Source organism: Uloborus diversus, chromosome 10 (assembly GCF_026930045.1).
Source record: "Uloborus diversus isolate 005 chromosome 10, Udiv.v.3.1, whole genome shotgun sequence".
NCBI lineage: Eukaryota > Metazoa > Arthropoda > Arachnida > Araneae > Uloboridae > Uloborus > Uloborus diversus.
In genome coordinates this window covers 107,463,708-107,488,213 of record NC_072740.1, presented here as the reverse complement: position 1 = coordinate 107,488,213, position 24,506 = coordinate 107,463,708, and the positions used below count along the sequence as shown (strand labels likewise).

Here is a 24,506-nt window from a genome sequence, read left to right as displayed (position 1 = left end):
AAAATTTAATATGATAAATAAGTAAATAAAATCATTTGTAAAAGAATTCATCACTTTACAAGAATCAATATTATTTTGTAAATGAAACCTAAAATATGAAAAAAACGGGGCATAAAATCCTTTAGTTAAATGCATACTTGTCAAAGTTAATCTAATCAGGCAAATACCTTAAAATATATTATATTTTCTGTAACTCCTTATTTTTTCCTCACTCAAAGCTGCAAGGAATTAGCGTGGGCATGAGTCCACAGAAGCCTCATTACCATGCGTCCACAGAAGCCCCATCGCCGTGTGTCCACTCTAACCCCATGGGGCATTTTTTTTCTTTTAAGCCTTTTAATTATTAATTAAAATTATGCACAGCATAATTGAATTTTTAAAATATATATTTAATACATTTATTTATGATATATTATCTCCTTTTGCTTGAAAAAATAAATTAAAATAGTCTAATACTTAAAAGAAAATCCATTTTTTTCCCCACTGTGAACACCTTCTTTTGTAATTTGCTACTAAACTATCAAGTGTGTTGACATGAAACTACACATGAAAGTGCAGGTTGGTGTTGTCATTATGCATAAATCAACAGAGAAATTTTGAAAAAACAAATAACAGAAATATTCCAAATGTCCGCACTAACCCATTGTCCACACCAGCCCCCTTCTCCATTATTACTCATGCTTTAATAGTTTTATTGTATTTGTTTTTTTTTTTTAATTGAAGTAACGCTTTGAAACTTTTTTTTTATTATTATCCAAAATTCCGAAATAAAATTTACTAATACATTTAAAATAATAATTATTTCCGACACATAATACATTTTTGGCCAGCAAATTAACTTATGTATAGTTTTTGTTATACTCATTAATAAACAACTGTAGCCTTTTAACTTCATTCTAATCTGCAAATGCATGTATGAGGATAAAAATAATGATGTGTAAAAAATAATAAAGCATAACGTATAGCTGAAATCAAAATAAGGTGTAAACAATGATAATGCGTAACTTATAATTGAAATTAAAACAATGTGTAAGAGATAGTAATGCATTAATTATCACTGAAATTAAAGTAATTTCATTTCACCACGTTGATACTTTCTGAAATTGTCGTTCATAGACTACTACATTTTAATTCAGTCTTCAGCAAGTATTTCATACTAAATCTTGACAATGTTTCCATACTTGATTCATTTTACCGAATTAAAATGCAAGCGTGTCCGCAAGCAGAAAGTGGTTTGCATTTATAAATAGAAGAAAAATCTATATCGCTCGCATGGAGCTTAACTGTAACGACAAAGCAACACCTACAGTTCCTTGAATGGGAGCATTCTGCGGGAAAGCTTAAAACACTCGATAAAGATGTGTCAAAAACGGAGATCTCGAGTCAAAATTCTAGTTTTGCATGTGGGTTTGTAGAGCTAGTGTTTTCATTATTTCCTAAATTTGTCTGATTTAATATGACATACAGAACACTTATTATTATTGAGTTGTTTTATTTTTTGTTTTTTTAAAGAATAGCAAACATATTAATACGTAGTTTCTTTTCTAGCTATCATCTTTGTCTGAAAAATTGTACTCAAGTACTATTTGTTTATTCATATAACGATTAAATAATTATAAAAATGCATATCATTAGTTAAAAAATTTAAAATTTCACGCATTACATAGCTTATAATATGTTTAATGATTCACACTGTTAAAGGGATTTTCTTTATTTTCTGCACACTAATGTTTGTATTTTGTGCTAGAAGGGAAAAAAATATTTTAAAAATTTACTAAAAATATTGCTTTTTCGAGCAAAAGAAGTTACAGATTTAAAAGAATAACTAATAAATAAAAAAATTAATAAATCCACTATAATATTAAAATCTGTTCGCGTCCGTCTGTCTGTCTGTCTGTCTGTCTGAAGATCGATCTTCTCGAGAACCACTGCGAATCGGGAGTCAAACAAGATGCCGATCAATTCGAAATTTTCCAAAGAAAACATTAGGACTAATCTCATAATTGTACGACTTTAATTAGCGGAGATATTAATTAAAACGTTAATTAACATAACGCTTTTCAGGAATTTTTAATGTCAGAATAATACAAAAACATCAATTGAACAGCTCTTTCATTTTTTAAGTAGCCCGTGCAACGCCGGGCACGCAGGCTAGTAAAGAAGTAATAAATAAATAAATAAAATAAAAGAACAAAAATCTGCATTGGAGAAAATCGAGGTTTTATGCAATATAACTATTTTTGAACTATTTAGTCTGTAATACTACAATATCCACAAAAATATTATGATGTTATGCTTTCTGATTGGTTCTAGTTGTCTACTTTAGTGTATACTTAAAGATAAAATTTTTTTCTTCATAGTTATAAAATTTTAATGATATATCGCTACTGATTATATTTTTTTCGCCACCACGTACTAATTATAAAAACTTAGTATTTGGCACGAAAAATCATTAGATGAATATTTAAAATAGAAGCTAGATCGTTTCTAGTTTTTTTAGCTATGTCATTTCTGCTGTCGGTGTCCGATACGTTAAAATTGAAGTTTTTTAAAAATAAGCTTAATGGATAGCTTTATAGAGTATTTTTGAGACTTAGTCTATTTTTTATGACACATGAAGTACAAAAGAAAGCTTTTAAACAATCTCCACATTTATCAACACCTAAGCATTTTTATTGCCAAAATTATATCACTATATCACTTATAACCACACGATACGTCCTTGGTTGTGTACGAAATTCAAAAGAAAAGTTTTTAAATGAACTTTTCATTAATTAATATTTGAATCCTTTTTTTTTACTAGAACTTTAAAGCTGTACCTTTAAACCTGTATTAATAATTCATTTGTTCATTATTCTGTTACTTAAAGTTTCATGAGCCATTTTATTTCTTACCATGAGAATTGGTCTATTTAGGTCGAACTAAAGTCAATATGTCATGCTGTTACTGCAACAAACGGCAGAACAAAATGGAGTATCCTGTCTTTTTGTTTCTAAGTTTTCGGTTATTTAGGTTATGTCGTGTCCTTTCACAAAAAACCGGTCAACTGGATTTTAGACGTATTCCTTACATGGAAATATCAGATATCTGTTGAATCTGACCCTACATGAGTCTAAATTTTGGGGGAAGGGGGGAGGGAGGTGGACTGTGGACACCATTGACCAAAATTTTCATACTAAAACTTGTGCCAAACCTATAATACCTTTCTTCATACTGTGCTGCTTCTTAAGTAACAAAATCATTTCTATTTTAGCAGCTGTTACTCTTACATCGTGAAATATTTTCAAAACACGACCCCAGGCACAAATACATGACATGAAAAGGGTACCGCGTGGTGAATTTTAACTACAAAATTGTTTTAATTTTTAAGTATTATTCCTTAAAAAAAGTTTTTAAGATTTTAATACATGAATGAATATTATTAACACATTCATCTCCAGTTCCTTTTATGATCAGAGCCAAATTCAGTTCCATGTTTACCATAACGCTGAGCAGAAAAATCTACTTTCTTCCTCTTTCCTCAAAAAAGGAGACAAATCTACAGTGTAAACAAAACTAAAACCTTTAAAACCACCATCTCAAAAATTAAAAAAATAAAGAATTTCACTTTTTGTGTTATTTTGAATTCAATGGGATGACAGGAGAAAATATCGGTTTACGGAAAATTAATTTATGACACTTGATGAAAATTATTTCAACCAATTTAGTTATATGACATTGACGGCAATCATGAAAAAATTATTTAAATGAATGACATCGTAAAGCATAAAATATTGATATTGTTTTTAAGAATGAAACATGAAAACTATATAAAAAACAACTCAGATAACTCGGGAAATAAGTGGCAACTCTTAGCAGCTGCCTACTCAACCATTAAAAAAACAGTTCTGTGTAGGATTTATTGAATGTAAAATAACGTAATAATTGATTTAAGAAATGTTACTATACATTAAAGTTATAAAAAAATTGCGGGGGGGGGGGGGTTGATAGTACAACATTTTCGCGCCAGGCACCGGTAGAGCAGGGCCTTCCAAACGGTGGTCCGCGGACCCCTAGGGGATCTTTCGACTCTTAGTAGGGGGTTCGTGGTAAACTTGGAAAAAAATAAACATAAACGGGGAAGATTGTATTGCTCAGTGGGAATTATATGTTGATCTCTCTTAATCAGGAAATGAGGTAAATCAATTTCTTTAAAATCTCATCAAAACCAAACAAAAAATGTTGCTTACTATTAAACCTTAAATTTAAAAGTTACGGCACAAATTTTTTTTTAATAATGTTTTTTTTTTACCCGATTAAGGTCTAAGATCGGGTCTCTATCAGTTATCCATTCAAAGTAGATCCCTGTGCCCTTGTAAGACATCAATAATATGGGTCAACCACGCAAAATTCAACTTATACAACAATCCCTCTTCAACAACTTTGAAAGGGACTAGCTTGAATAAGCATTCCTCTTTTAGCTACAATATCAAGAACAACTTAAATACACAGATATCAGCAAATTATCATTACTAAAACTGGTAGTTAAACAAATAACAGCTATACTGACAAATAGAAGTTGATTTATTCAATTTGAAATATCTTCATCTGCATTCTATCCAAAATCTTCTATTTTTTTATAGACTAAAATCCCCATTTTATTATTCCTCAAAATTTATAGAAAAATTAATAGGAACGGGCTTCTAAAAGGTTCATGTTCTGAAAAAACTAGTATCCATGGTATTTTTTAGTCTCCCGGGTGATCTAGCATTCGGTTTTTATCGGACCATGCACATCATATGGCACCATAAAATGAACAAAAAATTAAATGAAATGGCATATTTCAGATGATTAGTCAAAAAGGATGCCGCCTGAAGTTTTACTTGATTTATAGTAATTCCAGATATGTATAATAAAATTTTGAGTCACAATTTTTCTATTTCAAACTATAGGGGAGAAAGGGGGGGGGGTTAGTGTGAACAAAAACATATACTAATTACTGTTTTTAATACACCTGATATCTTTTTAACAATGATTTGCCCTTTTGCACTTATTTTAATTGATACATTAAAGCATTTGACCGAACAGTTATTTGACAAAAAATGTTTCAAAAAAGGTTGTTTTTATCCACACTAGCCCCACGTCATGGGGCTAGTGAAGACAAGCTAAGGGCCTAGGCCCCTACCCCTAGGGGATCTTTCGACTCTTAGTAGGGGCTCGTGGTAAACTTGGAAAAAAAAAATCATTAAATAGTAGTAAAATAATGCTTTTACTTTTGAAAATTAGAGTTTTCACGTTCAAAGTATCGAGTTTTCCATTGAGCACTACTTCCCGATATCTCGAGATACAGTGCTGCAAGATCATGCATAGGACATCAAATCGTTTTCTGCTTTGAAAAAAACCTGTCTTCATGTGAATATAAATGTTAGATAGATATGACTTCAGAGTTCATTGTGAAATCTATCTTCTTGGGTACTTTGTCCCATTTTACAAATAACACGGCAAACAAAAATATTAACCGCTTGTAGGAAAAGCAAAGCGTGTTCTTCCATTTCTCACAACTTGCCTATGCGAGTCCAGAATTTCAACCTATGAACCCACCAAAACTAAATACCGAAACAGGTTAGATAGTGAACCGACTTTCATTGAACCGACATACAGTAAACCCTCGTTTATCGCGGTTAATTCGTTCCAGACTTTACCGCGATAACTGAATTTCCGCGAAGTAGGGTTCTGTATTTATAACCGTATATTTTCCTAATTGGAGCGCATAAAACTTACTTAAGACAATTTAAATAGATTTTTAATATATGTAGAGCCCTTTAGACATGAAACGTAGCCACCATTACATTTGCATTGTTTAAAAAATTGCACAAAATATGAGAAAATGAGATATGTTAGACGTAATAATTATCACATTGTTAATTATTGAGAAATAAACTACACACACACATGCAGTTCGTACACACTACTACTAATCTATGAAAATAGCTCAACTTGTTTGATAATGAATTAATTGCCAGTTACTGACCGTATGCACCCCCGTTCTTCCTCTACAATTATCCTCATTTAAGGTATTACGTATACAACTTAAAATTCTAGTACATTCTTGAATACCATTTACAATTACAGATGTAATAATATAGTGATTTATACATTTCATTTAGTGTTTAACGACAAAAATGAGATAGCGATTCCCAATTCCTTCTTCGACGATTTTATACCTACACTCCTTCAACTAGTACAGCTACAACCCTCAGAAGAGCTTACCTTACTTAAAAGAAAAACTTTGTTATTCTTATGTAGGAAACAGTTAACACGAGCGCATAAAAAAAGCTAATTACTATATTTGAAAAAAAAAAAAAAAAAAAACGGAAAAAACCGCGATGTAGTGAAGCCGCGAAAGTCGAAGCGCGAAGTAGCGAGGGACGACTGTAGTGATATTCGACTTCAACCATCAAAAATCTTCTAATTAAAACAAAATTAACTCTTCCCAATCATTCGATGCTCAATTTAAAATTTTAATCGTTTTGTATCCTCTTCCTTTCTTCCTCCAAAGTTGACGTTGCTCTGATTTTTTAGCTTGCCCAACTCGTTGTTTTACTAGTTATTAAGAGGATAAATTTTTGTCGCCGTAGTTACTAACCGTTTGCGTTTATTCAAGGCATAACTTAAGCAGATGTTGCTTTTAAAAGTAGGGAAATTTGTGAAATTACGTTGAACTTAGATAGCAAAATTCATCTAAATGCAAAATTTCCAGATTACTAATTCCCATCATTTAAGATTGATAAGAAATAAAAATACATAACTTTATACTCTGTAAATAATCTTTATATGTGTACTGGTGGTTATCGGCCATAAAATATTTCTCTTTATTACCGCACCTAAATCACTATTTCTCTTTTTATAACTGTGCTGCGTATTAACTATTCTAGGAAATTGGAAGTCATAATACGACGGATGCAAATATCTTGGTCATTTTCATTCCATTATATTTGCAGAAACAAGAAACTCAACGAGTAGGATCCTATCACAGTTCGAGATAGCGAAAAACATAATTTGAATATAAGATGTTAAATTTCAAATGAATGCTGGGGAGGGGGGGGGGTCCGCTGACTATAAAGTTTGAGAAGTCCAGTCTTAAAGCTACCCTGATGCTAATATTTTAAGATGGTTATTGCACATTTGTTTTTCTCAAAACATACTGGAAGTATTCAATGTTTCAATTTAAAAAACGTATCGAAAAAAAATTATAAATGTAATTATTTCGGCGAGTCATGCTCTCAGTATTATTTCTGGAAGAGCGAAATGCTGATAAATACCACAATTCGTTATCTTTTCATTTACCACTAAATGCAGAGTAAAGGTCCTACGGACGTTTTCCAACTGCATTTGCGTTAACGCTACGATGTTTGTAATGCGAACGTCAGCCGTGCTCAGTGGGAGCAAAAATGTACTGCAAAATACAATCGAAAGTTGTTGAATAACATCTAAATAACTACACAAGCGAGTGTTAATAGTCATCTATTTTCAATATCAATAGGAACAGTGAAAACAACATTACGAAATGCACATCTTCTAATATTTTCCAAGAACATCAAACACTAACTTTTTAGACGAAAGACAACTCGCAGTACTGAATTCGATAGCAGGTTTGACTCAAAGTTTCGTGGGCATTAGTAATTTGCCACCTACTAGGTACAGCCCCTAGTATATGAGGAACGCCGAGAACTTGTTCTCTCTCGCTTAAACGTATGCACAGTAAAACCAATAAATTTGATCGCTTTTTGTAAAGCACGAAAAAAAAAAAAAAAAAAAAAACACCCTTTTTGTCCCCTTCCCTAAGTTGACCAGTAGGGTACCGCACGTGGGGTCAACTTCCATATCTTTCACTCTATTAGTAGACCATACAAAGTCTCTGAACTTAACGAGACTTCAATACCATGCGCCAACCACGCGAGAATCTCTATTCACTCAATCAGTCCCTGTTACACAACTGTCAACGGGACTTGCTTGAATGGAGTTACAATTGAACAAACCGCGTTACTGACAATTGTTATTGCACAGATATTAACAACTTATTACTTACTAAAACTGGTAGTTAAACAATTACTTGCAATATCACAAATCGAAGCTGATTTATTCTATTTGAAATATCTTAATCTATATTTTATCCAAAAGCTTCTGTTATTATAGAATAAAACATTCATTTTCAAAGTATAAACGGAGATTTAAAAAAGAGAGAAAAAGTAGGTTTAATTGTGAATTTCTTTTTGCCGAAAGCGGTGCAATAAATTGGAAAAGTGTAATAGAATGTTGCATAAAAATCTGCATAAGAACTACAGGCTGTATCAAAGTTATGCAAGAGCAAGGGGCGTTTTTGAAAAATTGATTTTTCGAACGTAGGTCTATTTTTTGTCATTAGCCGGCCCGAAAAGCTTTACAATGAGGGGGAGTTTCTTCAAGAAATAAGAAAGATCTCGTATACCAACAGAAAAATAATCCACAGAAATAAAATATAAGGTAATATTTTGAAGAGACGTGTTTTTATTTTTGAAAATTTATACAATTTGTTATCGCAGGCTGCTTGAACCGTTATGGTTTAGATGGAAGCACGTGTTCATCATTTAACCGAACGGTTAAAATACAAAATCAGTTGAACTACGTTTGTTTTTTAAGCGCAGCTTTTCGAATGTAGTAAAAATGTGACTGGCTATTTGTTTTTTGCCGAAAGAAGAAAAAAAATGATATTTTATCCATCAAGTTGCAAGTAATTTTAATGTTTTACTTCGTATTCTAATAAATATTCATATGTCAGTAAATGAAAGGAGTAATTACAATTTGGGGTAGTAATTTTTTTATTAGTCCAAAGGGTCAAAAACTGTCATTAGAAGATCTATATTTCAGTATAGGGTTTCTTTTCTGAACAATAATTGTTCTATTGCAGTCTGAAATCTTAAACCTGATGATTATATTCTCCCTTACATAATGCTTTAGTTTTCTGACCGGAGCTAAAGCTTTAAAAACAAAACAAAACAAAAAAAAAAAAAAAAAACCTTACAATTAAGAATCAATAGAGCTACAGGTTGCATCAGGTTTTCGTAACCACACGGGCCACCGTCCATCTCATTTATTTTATTCCCTCACTTGTGTTATTTATTGTTTATAAGTATGAAATGAATGTATGATATTTCTCTAATTTCTCGATGCATATTTTCCGGGCTCTGAGCCCGAACACTCGTTCTTCTGATTACCAGTCGAACGCTCTGCCAATCGAGCTATTCTTCTCTGCCGGTCACATAGCAAGTTAAACTTATAAACATAACCTAAAACCTTAGTCCGGTGCTTTAAAAAAAAAACAGTTTTTTTTTTGATAGAAAAAAATTTTTTTAGACTGTGGGTCTGTTTTTCGTCATTAGCATGCACGTTAAGTTTTAAAATGAGGGGTAAATCAAAGAAATCGATCAAGAATTGAAGAAGATCTCGCGTAGGAATAAAGAACAGGATACAGAAATAATATATAAGAATAAATATATAAAATAAAAAACAAATTCTGTTTCTTTATTTAAAATGTGTACACAAAATTTTACCTAAGCTCCATGCCTATTTCATGAAGTAAAACAAACATTCTGCTATACTAAGGACAACTGCCCGACAAAACTCTATCTTTCAATGGAAAAGCATTTAGTTTAAATACTCTTTAAATTAACTTGAAGCCACCGTAGCTAAGCGTTTAAAGTTAAATAATAAGGTAATGAGTTGCAACTATCCAATCCGAAAAAAATGCCCATAAAAAAAAACAAAAAAACAAACAATCTCACTAAGTTTAGATTTATCGTCTTAAAATATTAATAAGTAAAATAAAAGAAACATCCATAAAAATTAAAACTATATTTATGCGTACAAAAAAAGGCAGAATTAAATGCAATACTTTGTACAGTTAGAACAAAATGTAAATCCGTGCTTCTCCTGAAGGAAAAAGACCTAATTGAAATATGTGATATAATTACAATAAATAATAATTCCCTCCCCCTCCAAGAAAAAAAGTTTCATTTAAACATTCCAGTTGAATATCGATCAACTAAAATCCACCATATATTCCGATCAAAAATAATAACTGTCTTTATTTAACAGTTTCATTCATTAGAAAACTCATTTTCACTGAGACTTGAATTTCGGTGAAGGGCATTTCCAAAAAAATGACAACTTATTCGAATTTTCTCTATTCTTCACACATTTTGTTGGAATGATTTTATAAACTATTAGCTGACCCAGCCACGCGTTGCTGTGGCTGATAATGGAAATAATTTTTTACTCATTATTTTCATCCGATCAAATTATATTTTTAACAAAGCTGGAAAATATTCAGTCGATTTTAAATCACAGTGAATTGAGAATGGTCGTGTTTGGCCGAAGTAGGAACTTGTTAAATTTAATAAGTACTAAAAAACTTTTAACATTTTTAATAAAATTCAAACTTGTTTAGCCGATTTTAAAACATATGAGGTTAACAATAGGCGTATTAGTCCGAAGGAAGTACTTATTAAATTACTTAATAAACTTACGCTTAGTAAATTTTGTAAGTACAACTTCGACCAAACATACACAATTACTTGAAATTTATAGTAAATATCGAAACTGATTGTAAAATATCGGAACGTAGAAATTTAGCACAAACCAACATACAGTTTTAGAACGTAATCTACATTTTATCCATTTCAGATTTATCTATAGTTTGTAATCAATGGCTTCTTTACAAAATACAATAAGTAAATTAAAACCTTACAAAAATTAAATTTTAAAAATGAGTTAGATAACATTTATTTCGAATTGTTTTTTCTATTTCTTGAAAACTGAAACAATCTAAGCACTAAGTTGTGCACAATATTCTTGCTTAACCTGTGTCTTTTGCTAACACGAATAGGTATGATAACTTTCCCACGAGTAGGCGATAGATAGTTTTCCCAGGAGATAAATATATATATTTCAAGTACAAACCGCAAATAGACATTGTTTTGTCTTAAGATATTTATAGGGTGATTGAAAAAGCTAAACGCGTTGAAGCCTTCTAAATGTGTTTCAAAATTATGACGCTATTAATGGAATTACGTGGTAACACAAAAAATTCTCTTTAAAACTTTCCCGTCACAAGTGTTGACTTTTCATGAATAAACGTGTACCGTTGCATACTCCAGGTGGGTTTAAAATGTGAAAAAGAATAATTGGTGAACCAATTTTTAATCAGAACTCATATATTGGCATTCTTGGTATATCCAGAGAATTTAAAAATTCCAATGGAATGCATACCACTTTGGTTTCATCAACAACTGTATTGCCTTGTTCAGTATCAACGGACAGCATAATCTGATTATGAATATTTTTTATTCAGCTGTCAGTTGGCTCATTTTTTTCTATGATTGTTGCTAAGACAACGTCATTGCACTTTTCTCGTTGCAAATAAGTGTTAACTAAGTCAGTTGCCAATCGATCAGGTGATAGCACACCGTAATGACTTAATAACAAATTTGAAATTGAAATGCGTAAGTCTTCAATCAGCACTAAAGCTTCATTATAATTCTCTGGGTATAAATTCTAGATTTGGACATCGTTGTGTTTGTTTAACTCTGTTTGATTACATTTGTTAGCCACAATCATTGCGACAAATGAGCCAACTGACAGTTGTACAAAAATATTCGTAATCAGGTTGTGCTGTCCGTTGTTATGAACAAGGTAATACAGTTTTTGATGGAAAAAAAGAGGTATACATTCCAACTAAATTTTTAAATTCTAACTATCTATCTAACTATCTTCTAAAATATCTATCGCCAACTCACGAGTGAGAAAGGTATCATACCTATTCGTGTTAGCAAAAGACAGGTTAAGCAAGAATTTTGTGCACAACTTAGTGCTTAGACAGTTTCAAATTTTCAAATAATAGAAACAATAGTTTGAAATAAATGTTATCTACCCCATTTTTTAAATTTAATTTTTAAATTTAGTTATTGTTTTTGTAAAGAAGCCATTGATTACGAACTGTAGATAAAGCTGAGATAGATAAAATGTAGAATACATTCTAAAACTGTATGTTGGTTTATGCTTAATTTCTACGTTCCGATATTTTACAATCAGTTTCGATATTTACTCTTAATTTCAATTAATTCTGTATGTTTGGCCGAAGTCGTATTTACAAAATTTACTAAGCGTAGGTTTAGTAAGTCATTTAATAAGTACTTACTTCAGCCTAACGCGCTCATTATCAACCTCCTATGTTTTAAAATCGGCTAAACAATTTTAAACTTTTTTTAAAATATTAATTTGATTGTATCAAAATAATGAGTAAAAGATTCTTTTAATCCAACTACTGCGCCACAGCAACGCGTGGCTGGGTCAGCTAGTATATATATATATATATATATATATATATATATATATATATATATATATATATATATATATATATGTATGTATGTATGTATATTCATGAATAAACAATCTAAATAAAATTGAATATGCAAAACAAAAGAAAATGAAAATGAAAAAGGTGAACCAGGGACCAACACTTTCTCAAGGGGAGGATTGGTCACTGATTTCACAATGCCTTTCTGTTTAGCAAGAGGGAAGGTCCCAATAACTTGCTACCGTCCCCGAGAGCCTTGGAAGAAAACTGAACAAGAAAACATACCTGGAAAATAATTAACGAAAGCGAATTCAGGTGAACCGTCAAAAGGAACCTGGTCCACCTGAATTCACGCGACCTCGGCTCCTTTCTCCGTCAAGGAACAGTGTTACAATTGAAGTAGCCCGAGCAGAACATTTTGATAGAGATTTGGATTTTTAAAGGCATTGTTGACTTTATTTTAGAACTGCTGTTTTATTTTTTTTTAGAGATTAATGTCTTTATTCGATGACATACTCATATTTTAGCGACTAATGTCCTTACTGCAATGAGTTTTGTATGATTTTTTTTTTTCATTATTGTGAGGGAAATTTTTACCCTACATTTCCCATCTTTTATTCACGCATAAGGGTTGAACATGTGTCATTTGACATCGTTTTTATTTTCCAGGCTGACAGTGTTGTCCGGCGACGACGCAGATAGTCTATATATATAAAAATCTCGTGTCACGATGTTTGTTCGGGGTAAACTCCGAAACTACTCAACCGATTTTTATCTAATTTCATACCTATGTGTCATTTGGTCCAACTTAAAAGATAGGATAGTTTTTATAATTTTTTATTGCAAAGTAGATATTCATTATCTTCCGATGCCGAGTCACAACTGACTACAACTGTATTTATGTCGAGGACTGCATACTAAGTGCCTTGCCTCCATTATTTTTTTATACCGATAGATGGCAGCACCATCACCTGCTCGAACAGTTAATAAGAATTTAGAACGAGTCCAGGAGCTAATAGCTACCTGGTGCTAGCACCCCCAGAGGTATCGTTTCACTTGGAGGACATTGATACCACGAGCATATTTAACGTCGCCCAGTTCCCTTTAATGACGACGATGGGTCTTCGACCATCGAGGTTCGAACTCAGAACCCTCCGGCCCCGAATCCGGCACTCTACCGATCGGGCTACCACGGCCCTATATTCATTATACAATAATAGTATGCATTAATTGTTTAGTTCGAAAAATTCTTAATAGATGGAGGTGTAAGATAATTAATCGATACAACGTTAACATCGTTTGACTTACAGACTGTCAAAAAATTAACTGTAAAAACGTTACTGATTATTTCCAAAAAATGTTTCGGGATTTTACAGAATTTTATCCACTTCCTGAGAAAATCAAGTATATTTGTCAAAAATTTCCAGAATTGCTACAAGTTCAGAAATGCAGACTTCTCACTGTTGTTAAAAATATTTTTCGCCACCAGTATAAAGATTAGCTGGGCGAATTTAATAAGTATGTCGGCTTCACCTCGATCATGATCTGTTCATACTGGCTAAACTCCCAGTGCGGGAGAGTATGTTGTTGTGTTCCGTTGTTTGGCCAGAATTGGTGGCGAGTTATATTCATGGTACTTCCTTACTGTTCTGACTTAGATGTGGCCATGTGTTAATGCTTTTAAAAGCGGGAAGGTGCTAAGCAGTTATTGTAAACCCGTTTATGTTTTCTGTGAAAGGGCTAGAGACACGACTGGCATTCTGCGGGAAGATCATTGAAGAATTCAGAAATATTCCAGGATATTCTGTTTGATTAGCTCTATGAAGTACCTTTTCATACATAAAATCTATATAGTTTTCCCTCAGAAATGATGATTGTGTTAGATATTATGTTGTCAATATTACTTGAAACAGTTAACGAATACTGTTTGTCGTTATGCCACCTTCCTACTTTTGCAAGAAAGATTCGAAGGCATTTCTACATACATAGCAAAAGCTAAGAAAGAATTGCAAGCATATACTACGACCTTTCCTCACTTGCAAAGCTATAAAATCCCAAGGCTCATTCACTCGACCAGACAGCTTATCCCATTTAGACGGAATGTAATCAAACAGAGGTTGATACGCTTAATAAATACGCTCAGTAAATTTTTAAACTGGGAGTTAAAATATTTTTTACAGCAGTGAGACATGACACTTGTAGCAATTCAGTAAACGTTTTGACACAGATATTTGATTTTCACAGGAAATTGTTGAGAACCTAAGAAAACCGACATGTTCCGCGGAAATAATCAGTGACATTTCGTAATTTTTACAGTGCATTTAAAATAGCATGGAACATTGATATATAACTTTATGTTTGCGAATCGGCTGACCGCATAAGATTTTTGGCACTATGCGAAAGGAGCAGTGTCGTTTTTGGTGGCTGAAGTGCTCTGTGTAGAAGATTTATTTTTGAAAAATATACTCCTTGACCGTTTTCGAGATGTACTGCAAGATGCTGGACAAATTGGTCTGTTTCGTGGATAGGGAAATTAAATTATTCCCGATAGTTTCTCGTTTCTGCTTATATATCTTCTCATTTCTTATCTTGTTATTTCGTCATTTTAGCCTATTTTTCGTACTTCAAATGCGGCCTAATAAGGAACTTTAATAACGTATTTGAAAAAATGCTTAGTTGATTTCTGGGAATTGCAAATTTCGACATTAATATGAGCCTCATACATTTTTAAAAGCAGTGGTGAGTATGGAACTACCCGATGCTTATCAATTTCAACTTGATTTGTAGAATTTGACATTTACATTGAAAAATGTGGCCTCTATTATCATCGTTTCTACTGCGATACTATTGATAACCATCGATATCCGTAACATAGTATTATTTGTAAATTTTCATCGACTCAAGAGTAAAATTTTTTGAGGATGATTTAACATACATGATACTTAATGATGTAAAAAAATCTAGCAAAAGAAAAAAAAAAAAAAACGAAATCTTATCCGCTTAAATTCAGTAATCTTCTACAAATTAGCCTGGAATATTTCTGAATTATTCAAAGTTTTTCCCGCTTATAATGCCAACCGTGTGTCTGGCCCTTTCACATAAAACTTAAGCTCGTTTATAATAACTGCTTGGCATCTTCCTGCTACTCCAAGAAGCTTCTGAAAGCATTAGCCACATCTAAAGCCGAAAAGCAAGGAAATACCATAAATCTAACTCGCCTTCAATTCCGGCAAAGCAAAGGAACCCAAAAACATAGTCGCCCACTTTGGGTGGGAGTAGAGCCCCTTGAAAAAGACAGGCTGACTTATCCGACATTTTGGTTCCAAGACAGAATTGGATCCAACCTCGTTTCTAGTATTTCTAAATACGTCATAATATTCGCTGGTTGCTAAGTCGTAAAATAATTGATGATAAGTTGAGTAAAATGTCACTTTAGGTAAATTTTGAAAGATAACTTCGTTTACAAATTCAGCTAAAATGTATCGGGAAATGTTTACGGTAATAAACCTCATTTTCATACCTTATTTGTTTTTAATTTGTATTAATTAAATTGTATTCATCCACAGAATAAAATAATCAAACATCAATCGGGCAACACACCTAAAGTTTGGACACCAGTTTTCTGCAATGAGGCTTTTGTACAAATGTTTATTTTTTTCTCCCGATAATTTTGGAACCAAAATGTCGGATAAGTCAGCTCCCCTTATATAGGAGCCTTAGGTGGGAGTTTACCCAATATCGGCGGATCGTTAATAATCACGAAGCCGATACATTTATTAAATAGGCCCAGCTAATCTTTATACTGGTGGTGAAAAATATTTTTCACAAAGGTTAGAAGTCTGCATTTGTGAAACTTGTAGCAATTCGTGAAACTTTTGAAGAATGTACTTAGTTTTTTCAGGAAGTGGATAAAAACCTGTTAAATCCAGAAACATTCTTTGGAAATAATTAGGAACGTTACGGCATTTTTTACAGTGTAGATGTCAAACGATGATAACGGTGTATCGATTAATTAACTTACACCGCCATCTATTAAGAATTTATAGAACTAAACAATTATTACACAATATTAATGTGTAATAAACATTTTATTTGCAATTAAAAATTATAAAAACCATCCTATCTTTTAAGTTGAACCAAATTACAAATAGATATGAAATTTGATACAAATCGGTTCGGCAGTTTCGGAGTTTACCCCGAACAAACATCGTGACACGAGATTTTTATATATACTAGCTGCGTGCCCGGCGTTGCACGGGCTACTTAAAAAATGAAAGAGATGTCCAATTGATGTTTTTGTATTACTCTGACATCTGTTTCTAAAGCGCTAAGGAATAAATAAATACGCGTAATGCAAGGTTTTTGCAAAACACCAGTAGAGCATATTTTTGGCAAAAATCTCTTTAACATTAATCATAGTTATCAATGATACAAGTTACGAGTATTTTCAATTAGCACAAAAGATGAAAATACATGCATTATCAATTATAATCTGTGCTCACGTTAAAATGAATTACATTTGATAGACTGAAATATTTATGTACAATTACAATCAGCTTTTTACATAAAATGACACACACTTTTTGGTTGATTACGCAAAACTAAAGCACCAAGACTTAATAAATTCCAATAAGCATAAATTTAATACCAAGTCATCAGATTAAAATTAAGCTTTAGTTAAAATCCTTAAAAACAATCTTTTTTTCTCAACTCGGTTTCACTTAAAGAAATTCAAACAATCTTAATTTAACATGTTCTTTTAGCAATACAAACTTTTTTTCAAAATTAGAAACAGGAAGGAAAAAGAGAGTTATTACAGTTGAAAACTCACCCATGTGACGGGAAAAAGTCCAACAAAATAAACATAATTAGTCGCACAGCCTAAATATACCAAAATATGACGCCGGTGAATGATAAACTTACACTACAATCAATAAACATAGCTAAAGAAACAACTTCAATATGCTGAAAACAGTTAAGAACGGTGAATGTAAAAAAATAAAAAATGACAGACGGTAAAATAAAGGCTATGTCCGAATAGGGCAACCAATTTTAAACTAATTTAAAATGAAATTCTAGATGGAAACGTTGTTTTAAGATTTGGACAGGAGCCAAAAAAATCTCTTTTAAAATGATTATTAGAATTTTACTTGCTCATCCATATGCAAAATGGCAACAGGAAAGAAATAAAAATTCCTGAATAACGTTATGTTAATTAACGTTTTAATTAATATCTCCGCTAATTAAAGTCGCACAATTACGAGATTGGTACTATTGTTTTCTTTTGAAAATTTCGAATTGATCGCTATCTCGTTTGACTCTCGATTCGCAGCGGTTCTCGAGAAGATAGATCTTCAGACAGACAGACAGACAGACGGACGCGAACAGATTTTAATATATAGTAGATAGACTAGCTGACTCAGCCACGCGTTGCTGTGCCGAAGTAGTTGGATTAAATATTCTTTTACTCAGTATTTTGATAGAATGTAATTATTATTTTTTGTGAAGCTTAAAATAGTCTAGCCAATTTTAAAACATATCATATGAGATTGATAATGGGCGTGTCCTCAAAATTCTTTATTCTTAAGTTAATTAAAATTTACAAATGATACTTTGTTACGAATATTGATGGTTCTCAATTGTATCGCCGTAGAAAGGAGGAGTATTGAGGCCACAATTTTCAATGTAAATGTCGAATTCTACAAATCAAGTTGAAATTGATAAGCGGCGGGTAGTTCCATACTCATCACTGCTTTTAAAAACGTATGAGGCTCATATAAATGTCGAGTTTTACAGTTCGTTGAAATCCATTAAATACTATGTCAAGTACGTTATTTAAGATCCTTATTAGGTCACATTTGAGGTACGAGATATTGACAAAATTGACGAAATAACGCGATGAGTAGATGTATAAGCAGAAACGAAGCTATATGGCAAAATTTAAATTCCCCATGTACGAAAGATACCCTTCTGTACAGCATCTTGCAGTACATCTAGGAAACGGTCAACGAGTATTTTTTACCGAAGATATTTTCTACAAAAAGCACTTGAACACCAAAAACGACCCTGATTTTTTTTTTTTTACATTGTCAAAAAACGAATGTGTTTGGCCTGATTCTCAGAAATTAAATTATTTAACAATGTTCCACGCTATTTTACATGCACTGTAAATAAAACGCGAAATGTCCCTCATTATTTCCGTGGAACATTTTGGGATTTCACGGGTCCTCAGCAATTTTGTTTTGAAATCAAGTATCTGCGTCAAAAAGTTTCCTGGATTGCTACAAACGTCATGAATGCAGACTTCTCACTGTTGCGAAAAATATTTTTAGCTCCCAGTTTAAAGATTAACTGAGCGTATTTATTAAGTATATCGGCTTCAGTGCAACTACTTTCCGTCTGCATTGCCTAAAAGCTCCCAGGGAGAGTAAATGAGCCTCTGGATTCCGGAACTTTGCAGAAATCGTAGGCGAATTAGACTTACGGTACTTGCTTACAAGTCTGTCTTACATTTCACCGTGCTTTTAGCATTATTAATGGCGCTTTCTTGGAAAAGTAGAGAGGAGTCAAGCTTTGTATTCAACTTACCTAAGTTTTTTTCTGACGGTCCAGCAACACAACTGGCTTTTAGCCTCGGATAGTACTGAATTCTTGAAAAAGAATCCAGGATAATTTCAGTAAGGTTAATGAATTGTAGTGAAGAACTGACTTCACTACCGTTGTCACGGTCCGTCCAGATGGACGTAATTCCCAATGGGAGGAAGTGAGTCTCTGGATTCTATAACTTTCCAAGAGTAACAGGCAAGTGGAATACTTTCCTATTTTTTTGCAAGATACGTTACTGGAAGAAATTCGCCGTATTCACTGCCCTTTTTTTTCCAGAACATTTCTTAATTGTTTTTACAGTTTTGAATAAAATCAAAAAAATCATGGAAGCCAGGCTAACAAAGAACACAACATTCATCAAGCTCGGACATAATTAAAATTTAAAGCCAAGACATTGGGACCAAAACTTTATCCAAAACAAAACTGTGCTTCCAAAACAAAGTGAATGTTGTTTTTGCATTTGTTTTCGGTTAAACATTCCCGAACAGACTGGAATATTTGCAGACCGTTATTTGTCGAGTGCTTAGTACATATCACGATGCATTTCGCGAATTGTAATTATTGGTAGCACACAATCATTGGGAGTTGCAATTTCTAATGCACGTTTTGCATAACGAGAAGCAGTATTCCTCAACTGTTTAAGATGATTTTGACGATATAATATCCAACACGGTCATCATTTCTGCGGGGAAACTATATAAATTTTATGCTTGGAGATGTACTCCATAGAGTTAAACAAATACACCGATGTTCAAATCAAAATTTTACACCAAAGATGTATGATGCAGCTTTAGTGTTGATTGAAGATTTATGCATTTCAATTTCAAATCTGTTGTTTAGTCATTATGGTGAGATATCACCTGATCGATTGGTCACCGACTTAGTTAACACTGATTTACAACGAGAGAAACAGTGCAATGACGTTGTCTTAGCTACAATTATTGTAAATAATAAGCCATTACTGGCAGCTGGAAAAAACATCATAATCAGATTGTGCTGACCGTTGATGCTGAACAAGGCAATACAGTTGTCGATAAAAACAAAGTCGTAAACATTCTAACTGAATTTTTAAATTCTCTGGATATACCAGGAATGCCACTAGACGGTTTCCGGTTGAAAATTGGTTCACCAATTATTCTTTTTGACAGTTTAAACCCACCTAGATTATGCAACGTTTCTTCATCAAAATTTCAATAATTTTGACGGAAAAGTTTAAAGAAGAAATTTTTGTGTTGCCATTTACAGCGTCATAATTTTCAGACACATTTGGAACGCTTCAATTTCCGATTTGTTTAGCTTTTGAAAAGACCATAAATAGATCTCAAGACCAAAGAATGTCTACTTTCGGTTTGGACTTGAGACATACATGTTTATCTCATGGGAAACTATGTATCGCTTGCTCAAAAGTGGGAAAGTTATCTTACCTATTTTTGTTAGCAAAACAGAGGTTAAACAAGAATATTGTGCACAACTTAGTGCTTAGATAATTTTCAGTTTTCAAATATTAGAAACAATAGATCGAAGTCAATGTTATCTACCTTATTTATAAATTTAATTTTTACGTGTTTTTAATTTAGTTAATGTATTTTGTAAAGAAGTTATTGATAACAAACTATAGAGAAATCTGAGATAAATAAAAGGTAGTGTACATTCTAAAAGTGTATGTTGGTTTATGCTTAATTTCTACGTTCCGATATTTTACAATCAGTTTCGATATTTACTATCACTTTCAAGTTACTTTGCTTTGATTTATGGCCGAAGTCATACTTGAAAAATTGACTAAGCGTACGTATAGTTCTTTTGCCATTGAAAATTTAGTTAGTACTTACTAAATTTAATAAGTACTTATTTCAGCCTAACACGCCCATTATCAATCTCATATGATATGTTTTAAAATTGGCTAGACTATTTTAAGCTTCACAAAAAATAATAATTAGATTCTATCAAAATACTGAGTAAAAGAATATTTAATCCAACTACTTCGCCACAGCAACGCGTGGCTGGGTCAGCTAGTATATATATATATATATATATATATATATATATATATATATATATAGAGAGAGAGAGAGAGTAGGTTTTTTTTCCTGAAAAGTAACTTTTTCATCAAAATGTGTCTGCAATGATTCTAATATCAAAATACATCTACAATTGCAGTCAAAGTCTCATTTGAAATTTTACCTATTATAACTAAATACAATTATATGTCATTTCTGAGAAACAAATGCTGTTTGTATAAATTTTCAATTATAATTCCACTTTTTGGTTTACTTACTAATTAATGAGCCCCATGTAATTCTGATACATGTGTCCATTGTCGTATATTTTCAAATTATGTGTATAGTTTCATGTTACATAAGTTTAATTTTAAATTAAAATAATTTTTCTTATAAATAAATGTACTGCTATGTTATTGCTGATAATCAAATGCTAATCATATCAGGGAACAGGTCATTATTCCTGCTGTAAGAAAAATATGTTATACTCAAACTAAATGCTTAGAGGTATTTTCATGTGTAAATGCATAACTGAAATTAATTGTAGCCTAAATTAATTGTGGAATTGAATTGTAATGTCTGAATAATTGATTTTTTACATAGTACAATGAAAAGAAATCTAAAATGTATAACAGATAAATGGGAGTATTTTTGAAACATAAGCTATTAGAGTAGTTGTGGATTTGTGGTTGTATGTTGGCTGCAGCGGGTCCCGTGAAAAAATAGCAATATAATCACAGTGTTATGTATTAATCATTGGAAATACTATTATACTGTGTTCTTATTATAATGTAATTCTTCACACGGGTCAGCTATCTTATATTATTTTCGAAAAGTGTTATTTTTGCAACACCGCCATAACTTCATGAATAACTCATCGAATTTCGTAAGAATAACATCATTTTTTTAAAGATTTTTTTCACTGCTTTCGTCGAAAAATAAACAGTAGAATCACATTGCGGCAGTTTAAAAGAAATATCGGTTTATAATGTTTTTTAATCCGCATTGCTTTCATGTATAACGCCTCATGGGTGAAGTCTCATAGCTTGTTTGAATAGAGCGTTGTGTTGAAATCGCGGAGATCATGGGTTCGATCCAACCACGGGTTTTGTCGCTTTCGACTAACTTTTTTTCTCGGAATAATTCTGACCCAACGCTTCAAGAATGTGTAAACTGAAGTCATTGCAAGATTTTGAAACACTTTTGCACTGTTTCTTTAAAATCAGAAAAAATAACGTTACTTTTTGTATGGTAAATCGGAGTATCATGAACAATATTTCTTTCTGGTTTACTCCCTTTTTTGCGCGGGGGGGGGGGGGCTTTTCTAATAGTTCATAAAACTGCAAAAGTAAGGTATCATTGTATTATCATTTTCACCGCCATTGGCGAAAGGTAAGAAAACAATTCACATTGTTACTGTTTTTCAATGAATTGCAGTTAAAAAAATCTTATTTTTAAGGTACTGCCGTTAAGCGCAAATGCTTCGCTTCGGTCAGCTAGTTCTAATAAATGTCACACAATAAATATTAAAAACCAACAAGGACATACTATTAACCATTTTAGAGTAATCATAATTTCAAAGCAGAAAATTTTTAATTAAAACAGCAAAAAACTTCGTTAGCGTCTGACCTTAAAAACGCCTACAATAAGGAATTGCGGTTACAACGCACAGTTACTCCATACGCGTAAATATCCTTACTTAGTCCCTCATACTCTTACCATTATTCAAAAAGTTCAAATTCAAAACCCAACAGACTACGGACTGACTTCCCCTATGTACTACTAAGCATACTGGCAGATCACCCTGCCAAGACTAGCTGTTCCATATTCTACTATTCTTTACTCGTCTCTCCGGCATTTATTCAGAGAGACTTGCGTGAGGCTTGGTAGGGGCACCAAACACTATTTGATGCATGCTACAATACTTTACATATGTATTACCTTTCAATTAAAAAATTACTGGTATTGAAAATAATAATATTTAAGAACTCTATAAGTGGTTTAGTACAGATTGGAAGTTTTCCGGTACTTGTTTTTGCATATTTGTGCTCAAGTGGTTAATTACTTACTTGTGGTCAACTACTAGCGGATCACCCCATTAAATAAAAACAAAAATTTTTTGTGTTGCCAGTATCTAACTTTTCGTTGAGTTTCAAATAGGTGGAGACATGCAATGCCTAAGTAGTCAAAATCAAGACAATCAAGTATAAGTAAATCTAATTTAACCCTTTTAAATTAGATTGAGTTTTTCGTGTACAATTTTTCTTCCTCTTAGTCCTTTGAAACATTTGCAACATAGTGGCTTCGTTTGATGATATTATGTTTTTTTTTTTTTTTTTTTCCGCCAACCAACAATTGACTGAAGTGGTGTCAACAGTTGGCTGAAAAAAATGTTGAAAATATTGATGGCCTCAAACGAAGCCATCGTGCGTAATATTTCATAAAAACCTAAAAATGATGGAAAAGCTGAAAAAATTAAAGCTAATTAGAAGAAACATACGTTGTCTTTCATGCGTTAAAATTCACTAAAAGAAATTGATCAAACATTTACCTGTTTGAAACCTCTGTACATTAATTGCAGTTCTCTTTTGTTGAATTTTGTTATCTGGCATAAGGTATCAATGGCTTCTGGCTTGTAATGGGAGTGATCTGCATCCATATCATCAAGTTCGCCATCTGCAAAGAAAAGCAATCGAATTTCATATCATTTTCTCAAAAGAAGCTTTCATAAAAGGATATTTTACTGTCATAAAGAGCAAAGGTTATAAACCAACAACAAGTAATATGAGACATAAAATTACTACTTCTGAAAAAGTCAACTTTTATGTATCACGCTATTATATTTCATATCAGACACGGTAGCTAAAATATTATGCATTTTCTTTCCAATTTTATGGATCAATTTATGAACAGATTTTAGTTTTGAAGGCAATAAATTTAGCTTGAGAAGCATTTGAAATATCTTAAGCATGTTTTACCTTTTATAAAATAGTAGTTCGTAAAGACCATCCTTCCCAAGAGTACCCTTTCGAAAGTGACGGTGAATTTCCCCCCTTCATGAACAATACCTCAAAAAAAGGGACAAAATCCCCGGAAACTCTTCCCAAAAAATTTAATGGAAAAATTTGCACTACGACCCCATCCCTTACATTGGCTCAATTAATTGGAAAATCACCTTCAAAAATTCAGGAAGGAACGTTTTACTGCAGGTGCATTAAAATTTTTAAACGATCATAATATTTCTTTAATGATTTACAGTATCAATAATATTTACAATAATAATGATAAACAATGATTATATATATATATATATATATATATATATATATATATATATATATATATATATATATATAATCATTGTTCAGCACATACCGCGTACTAGACGTACTAGGTCTTCCGAGTGACTAAAAAAATACATTGGCATTTAGTTCCTATAGAAAAATATATTAAAAAAAATGCCCTAAATGTCTCGAGAAGAAATCATTCTTACGAAATAAGAAAAATCCAAAACGTTACAGATAATT

At 32.2% G+C, this 24,506-nt stretch overlaps 1 protein-coding gene across 1 annotated transcript in view; it reads right to left on the bottom strand.

Annotated features, from left to right (window-relative positions):
* LOC129231127 (Kv channel-interacting protein 4-like) overlaps positions 1 to 23,638 on the bottom strand; it is a 43,662-nt gene extending 20,024 nt beyond the window's left edge. The window contains exon 1 of the mRNA XM_054865373.1: positions 23,531 to 23,638. Coding sequence (XP_054721348.1) covers positions 23,531 to 23,638 — 108 coding nt within the window. The remainder of the gene's footprint in view (positions 1 to 23,530) is intronic.
* Between the last annotated feature and the right edge of the window lie 868 nt (positions 23,639 to 24,506).